Here is a 23,032-nt window from a genome sequence, read left to right on the forward strand (position 1 = left end):
CTAGCTCAATTCTCATTCCAACTAAAATTCTCTGATATCTTCCTCCTCTTCTTCTTCCTCCTTCTCCTCTTCCTTTTCCTCCTCCTCTTCCTTTTACTCCTCTTCCTCTCCTCTTCCTCATTTTCCTCCTCTTCCTCCTCCTCCTCCTCCTCTTCTTCTTCTTCTTCTTCTTCTTTTCATCATCATCATCATCATCATCATCATCATCATTATTATTATTATTCCTCTTCTTTATTTTCTTATTTCTGCTAATTCCTGGGATGCTACTTCTCTAATTACTGCTCGTTATTCTGTTCCTGCTACTCTTTGTTATTACTCAGATATAAAGATCCACAAAATCTAACAAGCATACAGAGTGATCAGGCCACCTATGTAAACAGACATGGGACATTTATAGCCCTTGGTTTATTAGCATTTTTGTCAAATATCAACAAATTCTAAGGACCTTTCAGTTTGTGAAGTCAAATCTTTGCTCTAAATAGTTTGTACAAAGAGAATACCAAAATCTATAAACTATCAGGTCAGAGGCACAAGTGAAGATTTGTCTTCTTCCACACTGTGGGTACATGGTTAACTATTTTTCCTGAGAGTAAGACACAGGCAGTAAATCTCCTGAACTAAAATCATGAGTAAACTGAGCTGAATGTGAAGTGAGGAGTTCGGAATCTTTTAATGTGAGATTAGTTTTAGTTCATCACTTTTCTTATCTATGTGGCATAAAACCAAAACATAATTATTTTTCTCTATGTATGTTAGCAGCTATGAATCAACAGCTTTGGGCATGTACTAATTCTATGTCTTCGGATATATGGGAAGGTCTCAAAGGGAAAATTTTTACTTTGACCCTAAACACTGACCAAATGCCTACCAATAAAGATAATTGCAGGAAGATAGTTCTTAATGTTTACATAGGAGAGAGGAGCAAAGACCTGGCAGTGGGAAACAGGTTTCTTGACTGTATGAGTGTCATCACATGTAGTTCAAATCGTGCAGAACCATGGGTGGTAAATCCCAAATTTGTAACAGAAAGGAGTAAGCTACATTGATAAATTTACATAAAAACAGCTATTTTATTCACAAGGCAATGATTACGACACATCTTGCATGATGGCTTAATCTTCCACCAGATCCCTTGCTCCTGATGGACTGACCTCATGAAAAGATGACTGAGTAATTATTGTATCTTGCTGTGACTTGTAGCAAGATTGTTTTAAGTACTTTTGAAATATCATTGCTTGGTAAAAAACTGAGTGTTTTTTGTAATATTATTATTATTTATTATTTGAGAATTTCCTATCCCATACCCCAGTTCCACTCATATTCTAGTCCTTTCATATTTGCCTTCAACCACTGCAACATCCACAAAAAGAAAATTAAAGAACGAAAATGAAATATTTTTTTGAGACAGGATTTTTTTGTGTGTAGCATTGGAGCTGTCCTGGCACTCACTCTATAGACTAGTGTGACCTCAAACTCACAGAAATCTGACTGACTCTCTTGAGTGCTGGGATTAAAGGCATGTGCCACCACTACACTATGCAGTTTAAAAATGTTTTTTAAAGAAAGAGATATTGAGTATTTTTCTTTACTAAATAAAATGTCAGAAGATGAAAAGATCTTCCATGCTCATGGATCTGTAGAATTAACATAGAAAAAAATGATCATCTTACCAAAACAATCTACAGATAAAATTTAATTTCCATAAAAATTCCAACACAATTCTTTATTTACATAACTTGTAAGAACAATACTCAACTTCATATGGATAAACAAAAAATTCAGGATTGCTTAAAATAATCTTGTAAAATAAGAAAATGTCTGAAGGACAATCATTTCAAGTGCCCTAATTTCAAGCACTACTCCAAAACTATAGTAATAAAAATGTATGGTATTGGTATAAACACAGACAGGTGGATAAATGAAATTGAATTGAAGACCAAGACATAAATCCACACACTTACGGACACTTGATTTTCAAATAGAAGTCAAAATTATATAATAGAAAAAAGACAGCATCTGTAACAAATTTTGCTTGCAAACATCATATGTCCTCACTCATAAGAGGATATTAGCTATAAAATAAAAGATAACTTTGTTATAATCCACAGACACAGAGGGACTATGTAACATGGAAGTTTCAATTCAGTATCTTTTGTCAAACAGTTTTACTTACAAATAATCATTGAAATGAGCTGTTCGTCTGACTCAAAATCTCTTGCTTATACTATACCGTCAATGATGGAAACTCATACAGACTCCTGTCAGACATTCTGCCTTCTGTTGCTCAGAGTCATGGAGATTCTGATGCTATAGTTTCACAGGATTGGGACTTACACCTGTTATAGCAGCTCATAGATGAGACAGGTAATGGGGTTGGCTCAAGGTTCTAGATCTGGCCTCAGTCATAGCTGAGTTGTTTAGCCCTGGTCATTTTAGTGCCTTCACCTGATGTCAGAGGTGCTGCTAAGGGGCAGGGCTAGCCCTGATGATATTTTTTTTAAGTTTTTTTTTGTATGTGTATTGCTTACATGTATGTGTATTTGCAGAATATGTATATGGTGCCCTCAGAGGTTAGAAGAAGGCATCATGAGTTGCCATGTGGGTCCTAGAAATTGAATCCTGCTCCTCTCAAAGAACTGTGAATTTTTTTTTTATTTGCTAAGACTTCTCCCATCCTTACCTGTTTACTTTTCTCAAATCCCATTTTAATTTAATTTTGGTATTCTGTATCAATACAGAAATTCATTCCTGTTTTAGTTTCTCTACTACACTTGAGTGTTTTATTTTAAAGATTTATTTACTAATTATGTATACAGTATTCTACTTGCATGTGTACCTACAAGCCAGAAGAGGGCACCAGATCTTATTACAGATAGTTGTGAGCCATCATGTGGTTGCTGGGTACTGAACTCAGAACCTCTGGGAGAACAGTCAGTGCTCTCACCCTCTGAGTCATCTCTTCAGCCCCTAGTTAAGTGTTTTTAATAAACTGTAATATTTTTCTGAATTTCTCTGGTGCTTGTCATTTTGACTTTATTTTCATGTCTTACTGTATTAGCTTTGGTATTCATTCTACATTTTGGTTAGTTTATCTAAAATGTTGTCAATATTGTTAACATTTTGAAGGAAGCAACTTTGTTTCATTGAATCTCTGCTTGTTTTTACATCTTTGTTGATGTTGCCATTTCACTAATTTCATTGATGCACATCTTTTGTTGCCAGCTATTGATTTTGGTGATTGATTTGTTCTTTTTCCTGAGCCCTAAAGTGAATCATTAATAAAATTATTATATATTTCTGATATCTTAATGTAGGTACATTGAACTTTAAACATCTCTCTTAGAGATTTACATTGCATCTCACAGATTAAAGGATTTGGGATTTTAATTTTAATTTTATTGTAGGTGTCTTTCTACTCTAGTTTCTTCAAGGACTCATTCATAAAATGTTGTGAGTTGTCTAATTTCCATGAGTTTGTTTGCCTTCTAGAGTTTCTCTTGTTTATTTGCAGTCATTTATTTGTTGTCAGGTAGAGAATAAGACATTATTTTCCCATATTTCTAAGACTAGAACTAGGTGTTCTAATACTTGATATATTTTAAAGAAAATTTCATTTGATGCTAAGAACAATGTGTATTCATTCTTAAGAGTTTGCATAAAATATTTTTACTTGTGCTTTATGTCCAGATTAACTGTGAAATCACTTAATTCTGCTCATTTTCTACTGGGATTCAAGTTAATTGATGATAATAAAATTACTGACACCTAGTGATAGCTGGTTTATTTATATCTATTAGTATTTTCTGCAGAGAACTGGGTAAACCTGTGTTTGGAATTATACAGTTCTTTCCATGAATTGTTCCCTTAATCAGAAGGAAGTTTTATCATTTCTTACTAGATTTGGTTTTAAGTCATTTTTGTCAGATTAGATGGGCAACACTTGCTTGTTTTGTAGCTCCATTAGTCCTGAACACATTTTTTTCATCATTTCATTATAATGTTCCATCTGTCTTTTAATGAAGTACAACAAAAATATACTTCCTTTTTTTTCAACCTGCTAAACATGTTTTTGGTTACTTGTTGTTCTAGTTTACTTTATGTACTCTGTGATAGAACATACTTTCCAGAAACTATGTAGACGAAGCTTTCACTCTCGGGTCACAATCTATGGGAGAAGTCAGGGCCATATCTCCAGAAGGAACTGAAGTAGAAACCATTTTACAAATCCATTGTTAACTTCTACAGTGTCTCATGCTCAGTTAGTATTCTCATAAAACCCAGATTAAGCTACCTGTGCTTTGGTTCCTAACACACTATTCATCAACCAAGGCAACTACTCAAACACTTGGTCACAGGCCAAACTGAAAGGGACAAAACTTTAACTGAGACTTTCTCAATTAATTATAGATTGTGTCATGTTGACTAGTAGAGCTAAGTTGTACTTGTTGCAGTCTTATGAATAGCTCTACTTTTCTTTTCAGTTTAAAAGACCCTACAAATGTATTTTGTAGAGCTACCTTGGTGGTCATAAATTCATTTTGCAAATGTTAGCATACAAAATTTTATTGCTCCTTCAGTTATGACAAGTAGCTTTGATGGGTACAGAAAACGGAGTTATCATTGACTGTTTATACAACTTGAAATACACCTTTCCAGCCCCTCTCTCATGATTTATAAAGTCTCCGTTGAAAAATCTGTTATTATGAGAGATTTCAGAGCTTACTTTACATTTTACTTGTTGTTTCTATCTTGCCAGTTTCAATGTACTTTTTTGTTTAATTCTAGTATTATGAGGGGAGGTTCTCATCTAGTCTTGTCTATGCGGTACCCTAAATTCTGCCTGTATGTGAATTAGCATCTGTTTGTACAAAAAGGAACTTAGAGAGAAAAGGAGATTTTTTTTTTCAAATCCAGGTTACAGTTTATTGTACACGAGAAGTTTTGATAGGAAGTTAAAACAATATGTTTCAGTCAAGAGCAGAGAGACAATGACTATGTTATCTCTTGGTTTCTGGCCCAAAGCTTACTTTTTCTTTCCTTATGCTTTTTTTGGATTTCCATGAATAGGGAATGAAATTGTTCATAATGTCCTCCATCCTTCTATATCATCAATGACATATTAACAAAACTTTTCCAAGACATGCCCAGATACCAATATAATATAGACAATTCCTCATTAAAACTCTCTTCTGAAGTGGTTATAGGTTGTGCTAATACTTAAGGTTATTGAACACAGAACATTTTTCCAAACTACTAGAAATGATTTCAAAAATGTTTTCCATGCATATGAACATAGACTTTATCTTTTCATCGTGTGATACATATCTTGGAATATCCACTCCTATCTTCTTTTTGTGTTATTTTGTTATTATGGAACTGTACCATATCCTTCACTTTGCTTTAACACTGTATTTTTTCCTTTAAAATTTCCTTATTTATTATGGGCTGGTATTTATGTGTGTATGAGTGTCTGTGCAGATACACACATCTCACAAAACTTTTGTGAGACCTTGAGAACATGTTTGTGGAGTCAATTGTCTATTTCTAATTTCTGTGGTTTACAGAAACAGTTTGGTGTAACATGAAAAGGCCAGGCCTGCTTGTTGGGGTTCTTGTCCTGCCCTGCTCCCCCAGCTGTTTAGTCCCAAAGTAAAATCACACAAGATATCTCTCTCTCTCTCTCTCTCTCTCTCTCTCTCTCTCTCTCTGTGTGTGTGTGTGTGTGTGTGTGTGTGTGTGTGTGAAATGTCATATTGAATACTGAAATAATGGCTTGAGTGTTTTTAGTAAATCTGTCTCCACTTTTCAGAAAAACGAAGTTTCAGGAACATGTCACTTTTATTTGTAATTATTTGTTATTTGTAATTAACAGTTTTCTCATTCCTTTACACAGTGATATATGGATCATGGTTTGAACACACCCGTGACTGGTTGTCCATGAGAGAAAGGGAGAACTTCCTGCTACTGAGCTATGAAGAAATGAAAAAGGTAACCATCATTCTTACAGCAACCACAAAGTCTCTCTAAAACTCACCCCATGGAGCACCCCACATTCTTCAGTATCTCCATGTCAGTGTTAGCTTCATAAAGAGTCACTAAAATTAAGATTATGCCCTATCTCTTCTATTTATCTGAATCTAGCATTTTCTCTCTAACCTTCTTGTTCATCACCCACATCTTCTTTACCCAACTTCACCCTGAGGTAGGGTAGGGTATCTCACACCTGCACTATAAGTTTTAAATTCTGTCTGTGCAACACATTTGATACACCTGAAAACTCAGTAATGTAGTGTCATTTCATTGTTGTGCCCAATATATATCATCTCCTGTTGACTGCAAGAAGAGGGACAAAGAAGTAAAATCCATATGTGGATCCTGGAAGAGCACAAGTGCTGTAGACAAATGAACCACATTAGGCGATACATAAATTTGACCATATATATATATATATATATATATACAGGTATATACAGGGTGAGACCAGTCTGGGAGGATTGTGTCCTGTGCTCTAGAGTACAGAGGGTTTTGTATGGTTGGATAGAATACACTGGAGATTTCAAAAGTCTTAGCATAGAATATCTAAATTGTTTTAACACTAAGTAAGGATATATGTTGAGTAGACTGATAGGCATTACCACTGCCCACCCATTGAAGGTTTCATTAAATTAAAATGTCACATTAAAGTTTAAATATGTTTAAATACTATGTGTGTGCTCAAATGTATCTTGAAAATTAAAATTTCTTGGAAAATGTCACATGATTCTAGCATAGCATTAGAAGATAGATAGTTTCAGGGGAATCTAGGATATCATTGATTTTATGGCTGGATTGAGGTCTACCAAGTCTAAAAAAATTACTGTTTTAATGAAAATTAGAAAAAATAATGGTATGTACATTTGTGCATTTTATTTTCCTTTAGTTAAAAATATACTTCTAATGATTTAATAATTATTAAATTATTATTTATTAAACGTAAAAAATCCTGATTTGATCAGTGACTCAAATGTTTAAATAGTTCGAAATTTATAGGTGAAAGGTAGTCATCATTTACCTATCACGGATAAAGATATCAATGGAATATTTTACTGAAGCAGAAAAAATTACAAAGAGCATGAAGTCTGCCAGAGAAAACACTTGACCATCATTAGGCTGCTCAATATATATATATCATATATTATCTTTAATAGAGTTAAAAATATATAGTTATAGCTTCCCTTTGTTATGATATAAGATAAAATAGATATAAATATTATAACTATAATTCTTGCTTAATAACTGTTTTGTTATATGTAATTTTACTATGTTAAAGTTAAAGCCTTCCTTTTTGTTTAAACAGAAAAGAGGAAATGGTGTAGGAGTTTCTTCTGTCTGTTGCTTTCATTTGATAATGAATAAGGAAACTGTCTTGGCCTAGTCCATAGGACAAAACTTAGGAAGAGTAGACAGAACTGAATTCTGGGAAGAAAGGCAGAGTGGCAGACTCCATGGATCTCTTGCCTGAGACAGACACTGGTTAGAATCTTACTGGTAAGCCACAGTCACATGGCAATACACAGATTAATAGAAATGGATTAAATTAAAATGTAAGAATAAGCCAATAAAAATTTAGAGCTAATGGACTAGGCAGTATTTAAATTAATACAGTTTCTGTGTGGTTATTTTGGGTGTAAGATAGCTGGACGGCTGGGATGACAAGCAGCCTGCTCCTCCTGTTACAGTTAAGGAGGAGAAAAAGCAGTCTTCCAGCCAGTGTTTACTTACAGAGGTAGACTCTGGTGATGACAAAGGCTACTGTTAGTTGTAACATCTTTGGGTTTTGTTTTGAATATATTTTTATAATTTAAAATATTTTTAAATGTAATATTAGTTTGATCATATTCATTTCAAATATTCTCCTCATTATTACCCAACCAACTTTAAATTCTTTCTCAAGAAAGCAAGAACCCAGTAAAACAAAATTCCCCCAAAAGGAAACAAAACAAAACAATACCAAAAAAAAAATGAAAACATCAAACTGTAACCAAATAAAAGTGCATCACATACTCCCACCCCCAGACACCTCAAAATGAACAAAACTTATTATATGTTGATCAACTACTTGTTAATATCTAGACTGTCCTTGAATGATTGATGTATCCAGTGACATTGCTTTAGAGAAAACTGATTTTTCCTCCCACAGCAGGTGTAGATGAGAATTCAGTTGTTAACATTTATTTTAATTATAAGATTTTTATTAATTAATTAATTCATCCATTCATTTTTTTCAAAATATAACAAGGTAAAATATGATATGAAGAAACAGTATTATCACCTCAAGGTTGGACAAGACAAGCCAACAGAAGGAAAACAGCAAAAAAGAAGGTACAAACAGAGACCTGCAAGTTCAGAATTTCAGGGACTTCATACAATCACTTAATTAGAAGCCCTAATACATAAGTAGAGAATTTATACAGAATGGTTGGCACATTATTCATGTGTTACAGTCTGTGAGTTCATATGTGGTCTTGTTTTTTGGTGTCCCCCATCCTCTAGTTCTCTTACAATCTTTCTTCTCCTGAAGAGTTCTCTGAATTCTAAAGTGAGAGCTTTGGCAGAGACGTACCATATAGAGCTGATCTCTCAAAAGTACTTCACTCTATGTGTTATCTGCCCATGAATCTCTATATGTGTTTACAACTGATTTGGGAGTACACCTCTTTGATGATAGCTGATCAATGTACTAATCTAAGCATAGCAGAATAACATTAGGATTAATTTTGCCACTTCTTATTTAGAGCAGTATTATTTTGTTTTATCCTTGGTCCCCAGGCTATTTTAGTCTCTGAAAACCAAATCAGTGCCAGATATGGGTTCTTTCTCATGGAGTGGGTCTTAACTATAGTCAGTTATTGGGTGGTTATTTCAATGAGCTTTGTGCCACGATTGCTCTAGCATATCTTGAGGTAGGTGAGACACCATTACAGATCAAAGGATTTGTGACTGGCTTCATGCTAACATTTCTCTTTTAATAGCATGCAGAGTACCTTCCTGTAACAAACATGCTGGAATTTAGGGGTTAAAGCTCTTTGTAGCCACCAGCCCAGTAACTCCATGTTCAATGAGTTATAAAGGTGTTTTGTTCAGCAACCAGGCATGCTATCAGTTTGTGGATAGCAAACCACAGCCTCTGTTGTTTATGTGTTCTGGTAAGATTTCTTTGACCAACAACTCAATTATGTGTAACACAATCTTAGTACTTTTGTGTCATCAGATGCCCATTTGGGACAACATCTCCACAATTACTAGGTTCTATTACTTACCTTGCCTTCAGTTGTACATATGGGTGTGTATGTGTATATTTTAAAATATTTCTAGTAGTTTGGGTGGCATATGTTCTCTCAAATGTCCCTAATTTTAATTATCTCTCCCCATATTTTCTTCCTTGAGTCTCTCTTTTCTCCCCCTTCCGACTTCATCCTCCCATTACAATCCTTACATATTCAAACATAACTTTCCTCTATTTTAAAATTATTTTCTAAATGTTATTTGTGGAGGAGACTTTCTTTCCTGATTCAGTCTCCTTGTATGCTTCTTTTACTTTGATGGGTATCTCCTTCTTTAGGTTAGGAAATTGGTCTTCTATAAGTTGGTTGAAATATTTTATGTGCTTTTGACTTGGGTTTTTCTTCTTCTGACTCCAATCCTATTATTAGACTTGGTATTTTCATAATGTTCCAGATATTCTGAATATTTTGTTACAGGAGTTTTTTAGATTAAAAACTTTCTTTGACAAATATATCCATTTCTTCTATTTTATCCTCATTAACTGAGAAATACTCCTTATTCTCTTATATATTGCTCCCAAATCTGTGCACTAAGGTTCCTGTTCGAGTTCCTAAAGTTTTCTTTGGTAAATTTCCTGAAATTTGGTTTGTTGTTATTGATTGTATTTTCACTTTCAGATTTTAAATGTTTTTATTCATTTTCTTCCACTTTTTATGTTTTCATAGATTTCCTTATGGGATTTATTCATTTTCTCTTTAAGTACCAGTATCATCTTTTTACAGGCTGTTTTAAGGTCCTTTCCTTCTTCAGCTATGTTGGAATACTCAGGACTTGATGTGGTAGGGCTTATGGGCTCTAGTGAAGACATATTCTCATGGATGTTATTGATGGCATTTTAGGATAATGTCTCTGTATCTGGCATTGGGAAAATTGTAATTCTAGGTGCTGATTTCTGATTCTGTCTTTGTAAGGTTGATTCTTACTTCCATTTTTGGTAATTTGGAGAGTATGATGACAATGTGTTGCCAGCTAATAAATTCTTCTGGGATACTCATAAACACGAACACTGGATATTCTAGATTAAATGTATTTCTGGATGGATACAGAAAGCTGACACTTAGAAATATGCATGGAACAGGAGGGGCATACAAACATCCACAGTAGGAAAAAGAGTAGAGTTTCATACTGGAATTGCTTAAGTAGTCACCTGGCAGTGAGTAAGAACAGACCACAGCACAGGGTTTGATAATGCTTTTGATGAGACTGAGGATTGGACTTGTTAGAAAAAAGGGAGAGGCAAGATCTTATGTTGGCTTACTTGTTTTCCTGGTTAGATTGGCCTGCAAGTTCGTAGAGAGTTTCCTATGAAATTTAGGGCTAGGACAAAGTAATAAGTAGTGAGAAGGAACTATGAAGCTTGAGATCTGTGTTTTCTCTTGAGACTGTCATTTGGGCTGAGGGAATCTCTAGCAAGGGTTCTACATAAAGCTAAGGATGATACCAGGAGACTGGACTTGGAGGAGCAAGTGGAGAGCCAAAGATCTTCATTTACCTTACCTGGTTTACTGCCCAGCTTGGCCTGTGGGTTTACAGAAAATGTTTGATGGAGTTGATATTTTGGATAAAGCAGTAAGTTTGGGAAGGAGTTGTTGGGAGTTTTCTGTGAGATAAACTAGAGATGTGGGTCATTAGTGCAGGTATTCTGCTACAGAGCTGGGGATAATATAGAGCCATGATACTCAAGGGAATGAGGGGGATGTGAAGATATATAGTTACGTCATCTCTTCCCTGACAAGAGTAGTCTGTGCATTTCCAAGAATGGCCTAGTTTAAGATGGGTAAGTGTATGGTACAATTAATTGGAGGAAGGAGGTTAGAAGAATATCTGTGATATCCAGTCTAGATATAGGAAGTTGGCACAGATTTTCTGTGTCATAACTGGGGAAAGAACTGGGAGATTGTCTCTAGAGGAGCACAGAGAAAGTTAAAAATCTGTAGTCAGCCTATCTGCTTCCCTTGCAGGAGTCAGAAAAACCACTCTAAATGAAAAATATTAAGGAGCATTAAAAACAGGAAAATAATATCCCTCAAAAATTGATCTCTTAAGGTTATCTTCCAAGAATAGAAAGTTCCTATGTAAATAGCAATATCAAAGACTCATTTGCCATTTATAACAACTTTTATGTTTTCATCATAAAATTCAATATTGCCCAGGAAGCTTCTTTACACAGTTATCTCTGTTTATAGGCAGTTATCCACAAGTCTCCTTACAACCATTCAATATATTAGTTTCTGTTATTGACATCATCAATTATTCTTCCATGAAATAAAAAATATATCTGTGATTAAAATATATAATAAAAATTTTGATCCAATAATACATATAGGGCCCCAGAAAATGGCCTAATATTCAAATCACAGTTTTCAGTATTTCAAGATTCTATGTTCTTATGGCAATCACCTACAATTAATCTAGTAGTGGCAGCTATAATATCATAATATGAGTATCTGAAGCAGGAAGACTGTGAATGTAGTGCCCATCTGAGATATAGCATGAAATCATAACTCAAAACAAAATAAAATCAACCAAAAGTAACCTAAAGTAATAATTATTGGGAAATTTTTTTATGAAAGAATTCTAAATCTGTGTTATTCTCAGTTACCCTTAGGAAACAGTATTGCATGTTGCAAACATTGACTTCTCTCAAAATCATTGTGCCCATTTGCTTCATTCCCATTTATCACTGTCTAGAAACATCTGTGTTAGTTTCTTTATACATTTCAGGTTGGGTTTGGTTGATGTGGCGTTCCCCTCTGTATGTTGTGACTATCTTTTATTGCCATAGGTTAATAAAGTTAATAAAAAGTTGATTTTAGTCAATGGTTTAACAGAGTACAGCCAGGTGGGTACTCCAAACAGAGTCATAGAAAGAGAGTATGCAGAGTCAGAGAGAAGTTATGTAACTACTGCAGGAGAGAGATACCAGACACTGGATAGAACCTTACTGGTAGAACACAAGCACGTGGCAATATACAGATTAGTAGAACAAGGTTAATTTAAGATATATGAAATAGATAGCAATATGCTTAAGTGATTGGACAAGAAGTGTTTTAATTAATACTGTTTCTGTGTAGATATTTGGGACTGAGTGACTAGGCATGTATGAACAACCTTTAACTATAGATTGTTGCACAAACTTGGGTCTGACTCCATCCTCATAAAACCTGAGAAATCTTGGGAAGAAATTTTAGACACAAAAGAACAAATTATGCATGGCTTCTTGGTAGCTAATTTTTTTTAAAAAAAATGAGATCTGTTTGTTGGAAGCTAACAGGGGTGTTACACCTCTTTTAAGAGAAGGCTTACTGACTCAGCATAAAAAATGGTGACATCCTTATTTGTGATGGCAGCATGAATTCTAGCTCTTTTGGCAAGTCCTGTACTTACATGGGGTTTGTGAGCATCATATTATAAACTGCCTAATGAAAAGACATTGATCTTTTACATACCTGGAACTGGTGTACATGACTCATAAAGGCAATGAATATGCTTCCAATATGTTCGCCTGGGCAGAGCCAAAAGACAAAGCAGCCTTAGTCATAGCCTCACCACTTCACATTTGAAGAAGCAGTACTTGTCATAAATAATGACAGATATGCAATAAAGATAGATTCAGACATAAATAAACCTCTAAATGGGTCACAGTGTTGAATAAATGCATGTAGGCTTGAGAGAGATATGAAAAAGAGTATAGAGAGTTATAAACAGAAGCAAACGTTTACAAAAGCAAAGCAAAGTCTTTATAGACACAGAGTACAGGCAATCATAGATTAAAGGTGCAAAATATAAGCCTCATAAAGATGGAATATATGCAGAGAGTCTGAATTATGTGTATTATTATGTTTAATTTGATTCTTTTGACTGCAGAGAGACATTTGATTGTGTAGACTGCTGTGCTAAACCAGCATATATATTTTAAAGGTATTATGACTTCAAAATTTGGGTCCAAAGATGTGTTACTTTGGAAAAGTTCTGCTTTTCTTTCCATAGAGGATAAGAACATATGGATTCCTTCCAGACAAATGTTGTTTGATGGACCAAAACCAACTGAGAGGTCTTTGTGAATACCCTCCCCAATATTTCACCCAACAAAAATAAGCAGCAGTTTGAAGACAACTATGCCCATATTCCTAAATATTGTTTATAAATACAAATACAGTTTATATGCTATAGAAATGAATATTTTGGTATGTATCTTGGTTTAATGAGACACATTTAATGTATATTGGTTAAAGTATTGTACTGTGAAGCTCATTAAAAATATAAGTATATTTAAGAAATATAGGCTAAAAGATTGTCATCTATAATAGTCAAGCTTGTAGTCATATTAGTTAGGTTTTCTAGATATACAGAAATGTATTTCAGATGCATAGTTATTCTTCAAACCCTTCAAAGACTAACAGAATATGGCATTTAAAATGTTTAAGAACTTAGTATTTTTCATAACAATGAGACACACCTGCTTCTGTGATAACCAATCTCTTCAAGAGGACGAAGGTCATAGAAGAAATTCATTCTGGAATTTGCCTTCACTGTGACAAGGACGCCATGTGGGCAAGAAACTGCTCTTACCTGGATTGGTTGATGTTATGCTGTATGAACTGGACATGTAGAACACACAGAAAAATGACTGCTAAAGTTGCCTAAAGAAGGTTAAGCAGTCTTCAGTGTTCCTGCTTCATGAAAGAGTCTACAAGACATTCTGCAGGACACACTGCCAATAGAGTCAAAAGAGTCTTTCAAATTTCCTGTTTCATGGAAATGTCTGCAAGAAACTAGGGACTGTAGGCTGGAGATGATTGCCCTAATGTTGCAGAAGAACTTTGGGTGACTGTAAAGGCAATGAGATGTCTCTGTCAATTCAAGAGATTTGGAAGTTGTTCACAATTCATTTTCTGTTAACTTAGGTAATGTTATATATTTTAGAGTCTTTGATGGAGTTGAAGAATAGCCATAATTAATATTCCTTAGTTTTGATAAAAAGATAAAGGAGATATAAATATTGTAAATGTAATTTCTGCTTGAGACCTGTTTTTTATTTGAAATTTTACTATGTTATAGTTAAAATCTAGCTTTTTAGGACATCTAACTTCCAGAAAGAAGCAGCATTTCCATTACTGGGTGTCAAATTTACCTTCATTTTTCTTCTCGCACATGGACCAAATGAGCTGTGAAGTCTTGTTGCATCTAAATATGATAGTGTTTGCCTACATACAAACGGAGGTTGAACATTGAACACATCATTTGAAGCACTATTTCATGTCCTGCCAGTGTCTCTCTGGAGGTCTTGGAGAATCCTTCTGGAGCTCTAAGCATAGCGGGTAGTTAATTCTAGGAGCATTCCAACCCACTTTTCATTTTACCAATGACTCTCTCTTATCCCTGCAAAATAATAGAAACAGTCATCTCTTGTGATTTCCAACATATTTATCTATGGTTGAAAGGCATTAGTGTTTCAGTTATTTTGGGTGTGTAAAGTGAAAATGACTGCAGAGATGGGATCCCTGGATGAGGTATCACACAAGAAAGTTATGATGGAAACGTCAGACAAATACTTGGTATGAGTTATGCTTGGTACTAGCTATGTTAAACAATGGCTTCCTCCTGTCTTCCTACTTTCAACCATCCTTGCTCTCAAATTCTATTTTTTGTTTTCCTGCATCCAATGCTCAATTTAAGAAATCCAATAGCTAATAAAAAAAAATAGACTGAAAAGGAGAGGTGAGGTGGCATTCCTTCCTGTATTCTGTGGATAATTTTATTGCCATTGGTTAATACTGAAGATGCTTTCAGCCAGTGACATAGCATAGTAAAGCCAGGTGGGACTCTGAACAGAGATATAATGAAAAAAATGGCAGTGTCAGAGAGAAACCATGTCAGAGAGAAAATGAAGGACATGGATGCTGAATGCAAAAAAGAAACATACCATTAGGCTACAACCACGTAGCAATACACAGATTAATAAAAATTGGTTCATTTAAGATATAAGAGCTAGTTAGAAAAATGCTTAAGTGATTGGCCAAACAGTGTTTTAATTAATACAATTTCCATGTGGTTACTTTCAGTCTGGATGGTTGAGAACAAATGAGCAGCCTCCATCTACATATGGTGGTACACACTTTTAACTATAGCACTTAGAAAGCAAAGCCAGATAAAAGATCTATGACCCCTTTAAACTTAAAGTTACTCTGGTGTCTGTAGCAACTTCCATACCACTAGATAGGGCTCCATAGTGAGACCCCATCACAAGAAGAAAAACCCTAGTGCATTTAGTAGGTGTATTGGCACAAACCTGTGAACACAGCACTACAGAGATTGAAACAGGAGCATGTTTAAGGTATTCATCCATTACAAAGTAAGTTTGAGAACAACCTCAGTTATTTTAGACTCTGTCTCTAATGTTAATCTCTTACCTAAAATAGATTCTAGCCTCTGACTTTTAGGGCCAGAGATCAGCCACATTGGAATCTACTCAATATACAGATGCTATGTGTGACTCCTACACACTTCAAATATCCTCTTACTTTCCCCTTCTCAATGCTTTCACATATCATGGTGCTATTTCTTTCTTCACGCCCCACATTTCAAAATCCATCTGTAATTCCCTTCTCTGTATTCAGTCACTCAGAACGTCCTATTTACTACCATCATTTCTGTTTCTTTTCATTTTAGGATACAAGGAAAACCATAGAGAAGATATGTGACTTCCTAGGAAAGAAATTAGAGACAGAAGAGCTGGATCTGGTCCTTAAGCACAGCTCCTTCCAAGCCATGAATGAAAATAACATGTCCAATTTTAGTCTCATCCCACAAGATGTGGTTACTAATGGTTTGAAACTGTTGAGAAAAGGTAAAGAACTTTTCTATATCAGAACACTTGGAGGGCTTGTTTGTCCAAAGAGATTCTAACAAAGAATAGGGAATGTTTCAGAAGTCATTGCTCCTTACATCATATTTTCTCACAGAATGTACTGGGGAATATTTCTATGGTGATGATGTGGGCTTCAGAAACTCTGAAAAGAAATAATTTGTTCTGGGAGAGCACCTTGGGATTGTAGATGGTTATGCCCAATACCAACATCAACAAGCAAAGAAGTAGACATGTTGCAGTGAGGCTTTACAAGGCTTCCTGTATCTTAGACCTCAACTCTAAAGAAAATGTCTAATGCATGGGACCAAAGAGATATCATGGATGATAATCATAGAATTCGCTTCAATTAATGGCTTAAAAAGATGTTGAAATATGTCAAGATTGCTGACTTATAGAAATCTGAGTATAGACCCCATAAAGATGAAGGAAATTATTCACCACTGCTACAATACGATGGTATTTTCCAACCTAAATTTGAGTTGCTGCAGTATCAGGGCTACTCAGTTTGTTCTGAATTGTCCCTGCAAGAATGGCAAAATACATCTTCTCTATGTCTGTGCCACCTCTCTACTCTTGGATCAGGTTGTGGGTGTGGTTTCATTACTATAAAATTTGGACATAATTTTGCCAGAGTGAATCACACCTGAGTTTTATTACACCTCATTAACAAATAATTAGTGTGATGGGACTCAAGGTTGAAGAAGGAAAGAGTGAGATGTCAGGTCTTTATGGATGAGTAAGGAACTTGTGTAGAGATGCAGGAAACAGGGAGTAATGGGTTCAGTTTTCTTCTTCCAATAACTGAAATGCCTCAGCCTTAGCTTCAGTTCTCCTCCATACTAGGGAGTAAGGAACAGGAATATACATATAGGTAAGTAATTTAAAGTGATTAGCAAATTGCATTTAATCTAATACTCGTATATCCTCACAAAAGGATGTTTGAAGGCAGAGTTGAGCACACATACATTTCACTTCAACAATATGATCATCTATACACTAAGGACTGAGGCATCAGGGAGAATTCCCTGCTGTTGACAAATAAACTCAGATTCTCTGATCCAAACTCTGTGGAGATGGAGTTGTCTTTACAAGAACTTAAGGCCTCAACTAAAGAGAAAATTGCATATTCTTGGATTTCCTACAATGAATCAGAATTTGGATGAGGTAAAAGAGTATATTTAAATAAAAGATAGTAATGAAATTCTAAAAGAAGGAATTAGCATGTTTTATAGAGAAGCTATGAAAAGTGACAAGCAAAAGTGCTGACAGAGACACACTGGAGTCGATGCAATGCAATTTAGGACACAATTCCATGAGGACAATGGTCATTTCCTCTTTTCCAGGTACATTCTTCCAAGATGGAAATATAGTAGGGTTATACTTCATTTTGTTCCAAAACTTAGTGTGATTCATGTATCATAACCCTCAGATATGTGTGTGTATATATGTGTGTATGTATGTATGTACTTGATCTGACTCTATAAGTCATTTGTAATTTAGTTATCCATAAAGATTATATATGATATCCATTTACACGTACCTTTCATTCTGGGGAATTATTTTCCTTGTACTAACACTTATGATAAATCATGATTCCCTCTGGTAACCAGGTCATTGAAGAGGGAGACCAACTTCCTGACCTCCCTCACCCTTATGTATGAGTTAAAAATAGAGGATGCTGAGATGCATATGTTTGGAAAAATTTTGAAAGAATAAAATGTTGTTTGTTTTCTGTCCTGCCCAGTTACCGCAGTCATTAGGTCCCAAAGAAATCACACAGAGTTCTACATTAACTATAAACCAATTGACCCATTAGCTCAGGCTTTGTATTAACTCTTATAATGTATATTAGCCCATTTTTCTTATCTGTGTTAGTCACATAGCTCAGTACCTTTTTCACTGAAGCAGTCACATCTTGCTTTTTCTGTGGCAGGGCCAGGAATGCAGAGGAATGGGATTCCTTCTTCCTTCTGTTCTCATTTACCTGCCTCTACTTCCTGTCTGGTTGTCCTGCCTATACTTCCTGCCTGGCTACTGGCCAATCAGTGTTTATTTAAAATATAATTGACAGAATACAGACATGTGTCCCATACCAATAAAATGCATGAGAATAGAAGTTAAAGCACAAGTGATGTCATTCTGTCTTAAGACAACCTAGTATGTATTCTGAAAGCCGGACCTGTGCCTATAAATGTTTCTTAAGCTCATTCACATGCAGTAACACCCAGCACTAACAGTGTGAACCTCTCACTTCTCCTTCTAAATAAAAGTTACCCAGACTGTAATACATATGTATTGTATATACAATATATTGATTATATTTATCCTAAGTATTCATATTGAAAATATATAAATTACATTAACACTTCTTTCTTAAACTCATTTTTCTTAGGTCTTTTATCATAGCAGTAACAAAAGTCAATAAAAAAAGTTTCAATCACTTATCAGTAAATCATATCATTAATACAGGTCCAGTACGAATATTCAAAATAGACTGGAAAATGCATGTATATTTCTAATATGCATGTATTGCTCAAAAGAAAACACTAATTAAACTTTCATTTACTTATAAGTAATAAATTTTCTTACTTTATTATGTAATTTTATAACTATACTTAGATTGCTCTGTGTAGTATGCTTCTTAGGGAGGGAGGAAGAGTGTGGTCTACAGATTATGATAGCCTTGTGTATTTGTCTCCAATTAAATGTAACAAATTTGTCAATAGAGTATCCTCTTGTAGACTGGAAATTCATGTGTATTGTGACACTTTAGATTTTTCTGACATCCTTTTTTACTTAGGATAAGGGACAAAAGTTGAACTCATACACACACACATGTTTATAAAATATATTTATATATAAATAAATATTTGTATTTGTTTATATATAAACAAAAAATAAATATCCCCCTTTTATAATAATCTTCAATGATTCTATTTTCTTACAATTTTACCAGCAGTTTTTTAGTACTTACCATAAGAGCCAGAATTGAGGCTTAACATATCAAATTAGTACTCACAATTCTACAATGTAGCAAATGAAATTGTTGTCTTATTATGAATTAGAAAATAAGGGCTTGCAGGGAATAAGGGACTCATGGTTGGATAAACAGGTGCTGACTGATAGCAAAAGAATTTATGTTTAGAAAAAAAATTACACTGCTATTTTCCTTTTCAGGAAGCAGTAGTTTATAAAAATCTTCAAAATGAAAATAATAATCACTGATCGTGAACAATATCTGAAAGTGCCTTAAAATGATTTTCTTATTGAGGTACATGCCTGTTTTGCATGAAAGCCCTATACAAAAAACACACAAATAATTTTGCTTTTGTATGCAAATAAAAAAATTCAACCTAGGTGGAACAAAGAATATCTCAGTTAGTTCCACTGAATTCTAACTTCAGGACAGTTAATTGAATCTGTAGTCATATGTTTCTGTATTCTCTCTGATGAATATTCATGTTTGTTTTGCTTAGGAGTTTTCTGCACATGCATGAGTACTAGAATGACTTTTATTTATTTTATATACCAGTCACAGTTTCCCCTTCCTCTCTCCCATGTTCCCTCCCCCAACTACCTTCTACCCCCCCATTCACTCCTCCTCCACCACCTCCATTCAGAAGGGGTACAGCCTACTATGGGATTCAGTAAAGCAAGGTTTATCAAGTTGAGGCATGTCCAAGATTCTCTTCATTGCATTATTGGGAAACACATCCCAGCATAGGAAATAGGATCCAAAACATTTGGAAGTAGATGCCTTCTTATTTAAATCCAAGGAACAAAACTATTTCTCCCTTACAGCTGCCCAAAAGGCATGATGAGAACTGAACTAATGGCACACACCTAGGGAATTTCCTTCTGGAAACATTGTCTATTCACTAAATTAAGCTCTTGTCATTATCCAGTCCTTTCTCTGTAACAGGAGTGAATGGGTATTAAGTACAGGAAGGATGTTAAAGAAGAATTGTAGTTATAGGGCTTGGCAGGAGCTATTAGTGGGAAGTATTACTTATGAGTACCCATTTAGCATGATAACAAATCAGTTTTACCATTTTTATTAGTCTGAAAATATTGAGAAGTGTGCTCATTTACTTGATTACTGAACCACAGTACTATAAACCAAGAAATCTACCTTCCTTTTTAAGTTTATTTTTAATATTTTTTACAAGAAAACAAACTATACTTTTACATCTTACATACCATTCTCAGTTCCCACTCCCTCTACTCCTCATCCTCTCCTCCTACCCACCCCACCACTCATCCATTCCTAAGAGAGGGTAAGGCATATTGTTTTGGAGAAGGTACTCTCTACTATATCTAGGCTGAGCAGGGTGTTCATTCAAAGAAAATAGGCCCAAAAAAGCCAATACAAGGGGTAGGGATAAATCCCGGTGCCAGTTCCAGTGGCCCCATAGTCTGACCCAGTTATTCAACAGTCACATACATTCAGAGGGAAAAGTTTAGACCTATGTTGTTTCTCTCCCTGTCTGACTGGAGTTAGTGAGCTCCCATTAGCTCAGATAAATGGTTTCAGTTTGTGTTCCCACCATGGTCTTGGCCTCTTTGCTCATATTCTCACTCTTTTCACTCTTCAACTGGACTTTGGGAGTTCAGTCTAATACTCCAATGCAGGTCTTTGCCTCTGTTTCCATCAATTGATAGATGAAGGTTCTATCATGACATTTAAAAGATTCATCAGTCTTACTACAGGGCATAGCCAGTTCAGGCACCCTCTCCTCTATTACTTAGATCTTAGCTGTGGTCATCCTTGTGCATTCCTGGAAAGTATTTAGTGCCAGGTTTGTTCCTCCCCCAGTAATGGCTCCCTCAATCAAAATATCTCTTTCTTTATTCTCATCTCTAGCCTTTTTCCATCTCGACTACCTCATTTCCTCAAGTTTTATTCCTCCCTCTCCTTCTCCATATAGTTCATGATCCCAGAGAAGCTAAGTAACAAGGTGAACCTTAAATTTAGTTTTGATAATTTTTCCATTTAGATCCTAGAGAGACAAATTATTATAGAAAAATGTTCAATCATAAAACATGAGACAAAATTATCAGATTTCTTGCGAGTTAAAGTCTTTCACTTAGTCAAGCTTACATTGACTTTCAGCTCAAAGCTCTCCAAGGAAACAAAATATATGTGGTTGATTTGTTACTCTAATTTTTCTGTCCTAACATTGATGGTGGTATTAAATAGGAAGAATTAGAAACTAGGTACCTTGTACATTTTTCAAGATTTTTTTGTGGAATATTTTCAAGTGACCTTAAGAGAGTACCCTTTGGGCTGCTTTCTTCTGATAAGTTATGAACTGTAAGACATTTTTACTTATCTGTTAAAAAATGCAGGAGGATGCTGTTGGCATTCTAAATTCATACATTAGACTTGTTCTTTTTTATAGGGAATATATCAGGAAATAAAAGAATATTTTTAAATTTAATTTCATTGTTTACAATTAGATACCTAATTCCCTAAATCATAAAAGTTGTAAAGTCATTTTATTAAGCATTGTACTATCCTTAGCTGGGAGAAATTCTCTACATTTCTTTCAATTGTTCTTTAGTTTTCCTTTTCAGAAAACTAGAAAATACCTGTTCGTGCCTCTGGAGAGCTATTCAGAGGAGCTACTCATTACGAGGGTAATGAGCCTAATCTGTCTAAAAGGGATTAATCTGGTTTAATCTTCAAGTAATAGTTTTCACAAGAAATTTTGATCATTATTATTCTATATTTAGATACTACAGAAATACCAAAAAAAGAGATGTTCAACTTGTTAAGCTACTTTTTGTTGACAGAAGTTTTATAAAGACATTTTCACAATCAAGAGATGTGGGAGGAAATATCCTCTGACAAACTTCACAAGTTTTATCCCTCATTACTGCACAGTGTATTTTTCTAGACAGAGTGCTGGAGTAACTAATCACTTTCACTGATGTTCTGAGAATACATTAATCTGAGTCACAGAGGAAAGAAGAACTAGGGAGAATCCCACTATTTTCAAGCCATAACAAAGGCCAGGAATGCTCTGGACAAAATATATTGTGAGACATGTAGCCACAAAATCTATGAGTAAGTTCCTTTCCAACAAGAGTTAAAACATCATATATGTAGGGTTATCTTGTCCCCTGACACAACAGAGTTTGAGATTTTTAGAAAGAAGAAATGATGAGAAATATACATTTGTAAAATGCACAGGATTTTTGACATATTTGAACTTAGAGCATCATTGTGTACCTGCAAAGTTATGCTTCTCTTAACTAGACTCATTCATTCAAATGGGCAGCCATATTGAATTTGCTGAGATTCTGGTAGTCAGTATCCATTCTGGCTTATTAGGAGACACAGGTACTGTGGGAAACAATAAATAAACCTGTATTAATGATAATGATAAAAATGAAGCTGAGAGTAGAAATGGATACTGATAAGTTGTCATTATAAGAGATGACACTCTCATAGTGATATCAATTAATGGTATATTATTTGAATGTGGTATATCATTAATTACCATTTACTTATATTCCTTATATTTTCTTTCATATATACTATTGAGGATTTAAAATTAACATACAGAAAGTGTTGAGATGAACTGGAGGGATAGCTCAGATGTTAAGAACACTGTTTATTTTTCCTGATGTCCTGAATTCACTTCCCAGCAACCACATGATGTCTCACTATATCTGTAATAAGATCTGGTGTCCTCTTTTGGCCTAAGAAATACATGAACACAGAATGTTATATACATAACTAACAGATAAATCCAAAAATGTATGCAATATGATAAGGATAAGGATGATTTCTATGCCCTATCTTTTTGGCTTCAAATATGAAAACATCAC

General features: G+C 34.8%; 1 protein-coding gene across 4 annotated transcripts in view; it reads left to right on the top strand.

Moving 5' to 3' along the window:
- Positions 1-23,032, top strand: part of LOC125396011 (sulfotransferase 2A1-like) — a 57,464-nt gene that overhangs the window by 23,208 nt on the left and 11,224 nt on the right. For all 4 annotated transcript variants that reach the window (XR_015738541.1, XM_087908905.1, XM_087908899.1 and 1 more), the window contains 2 exons: positions 5,894-5,988; positions 15,997-16,174. Coding sequence is in view for 3 of the 4 variants with exons in the window: in XM_087908905.1 (XP_087765031.1) it covers positions 5,894-5,988; positions 15,997-16,174 (273 nt within the window). In the remaining variant the exon portion in view is untranslated. The remainder of the gene's footprint in view (positions 1-5,893; positions 5,989-15,996; positions 16,175-23,032) is intronic.

This window comes from Myodes glareolus, chromosome 1 (assembly GCF_982192425.1).
Source record: "Myodes glareolus chromosome 1, mMyoGla1.1, whole genome shotgun sequence".
In the NCBI taxonomy this organism is placed as follows: domain Eukaryota; kingdom Metazoa; phylum Chordata; class Mammalia; order Rodentia; family Cricetidae; genus Myodes; species Myodes glareolus.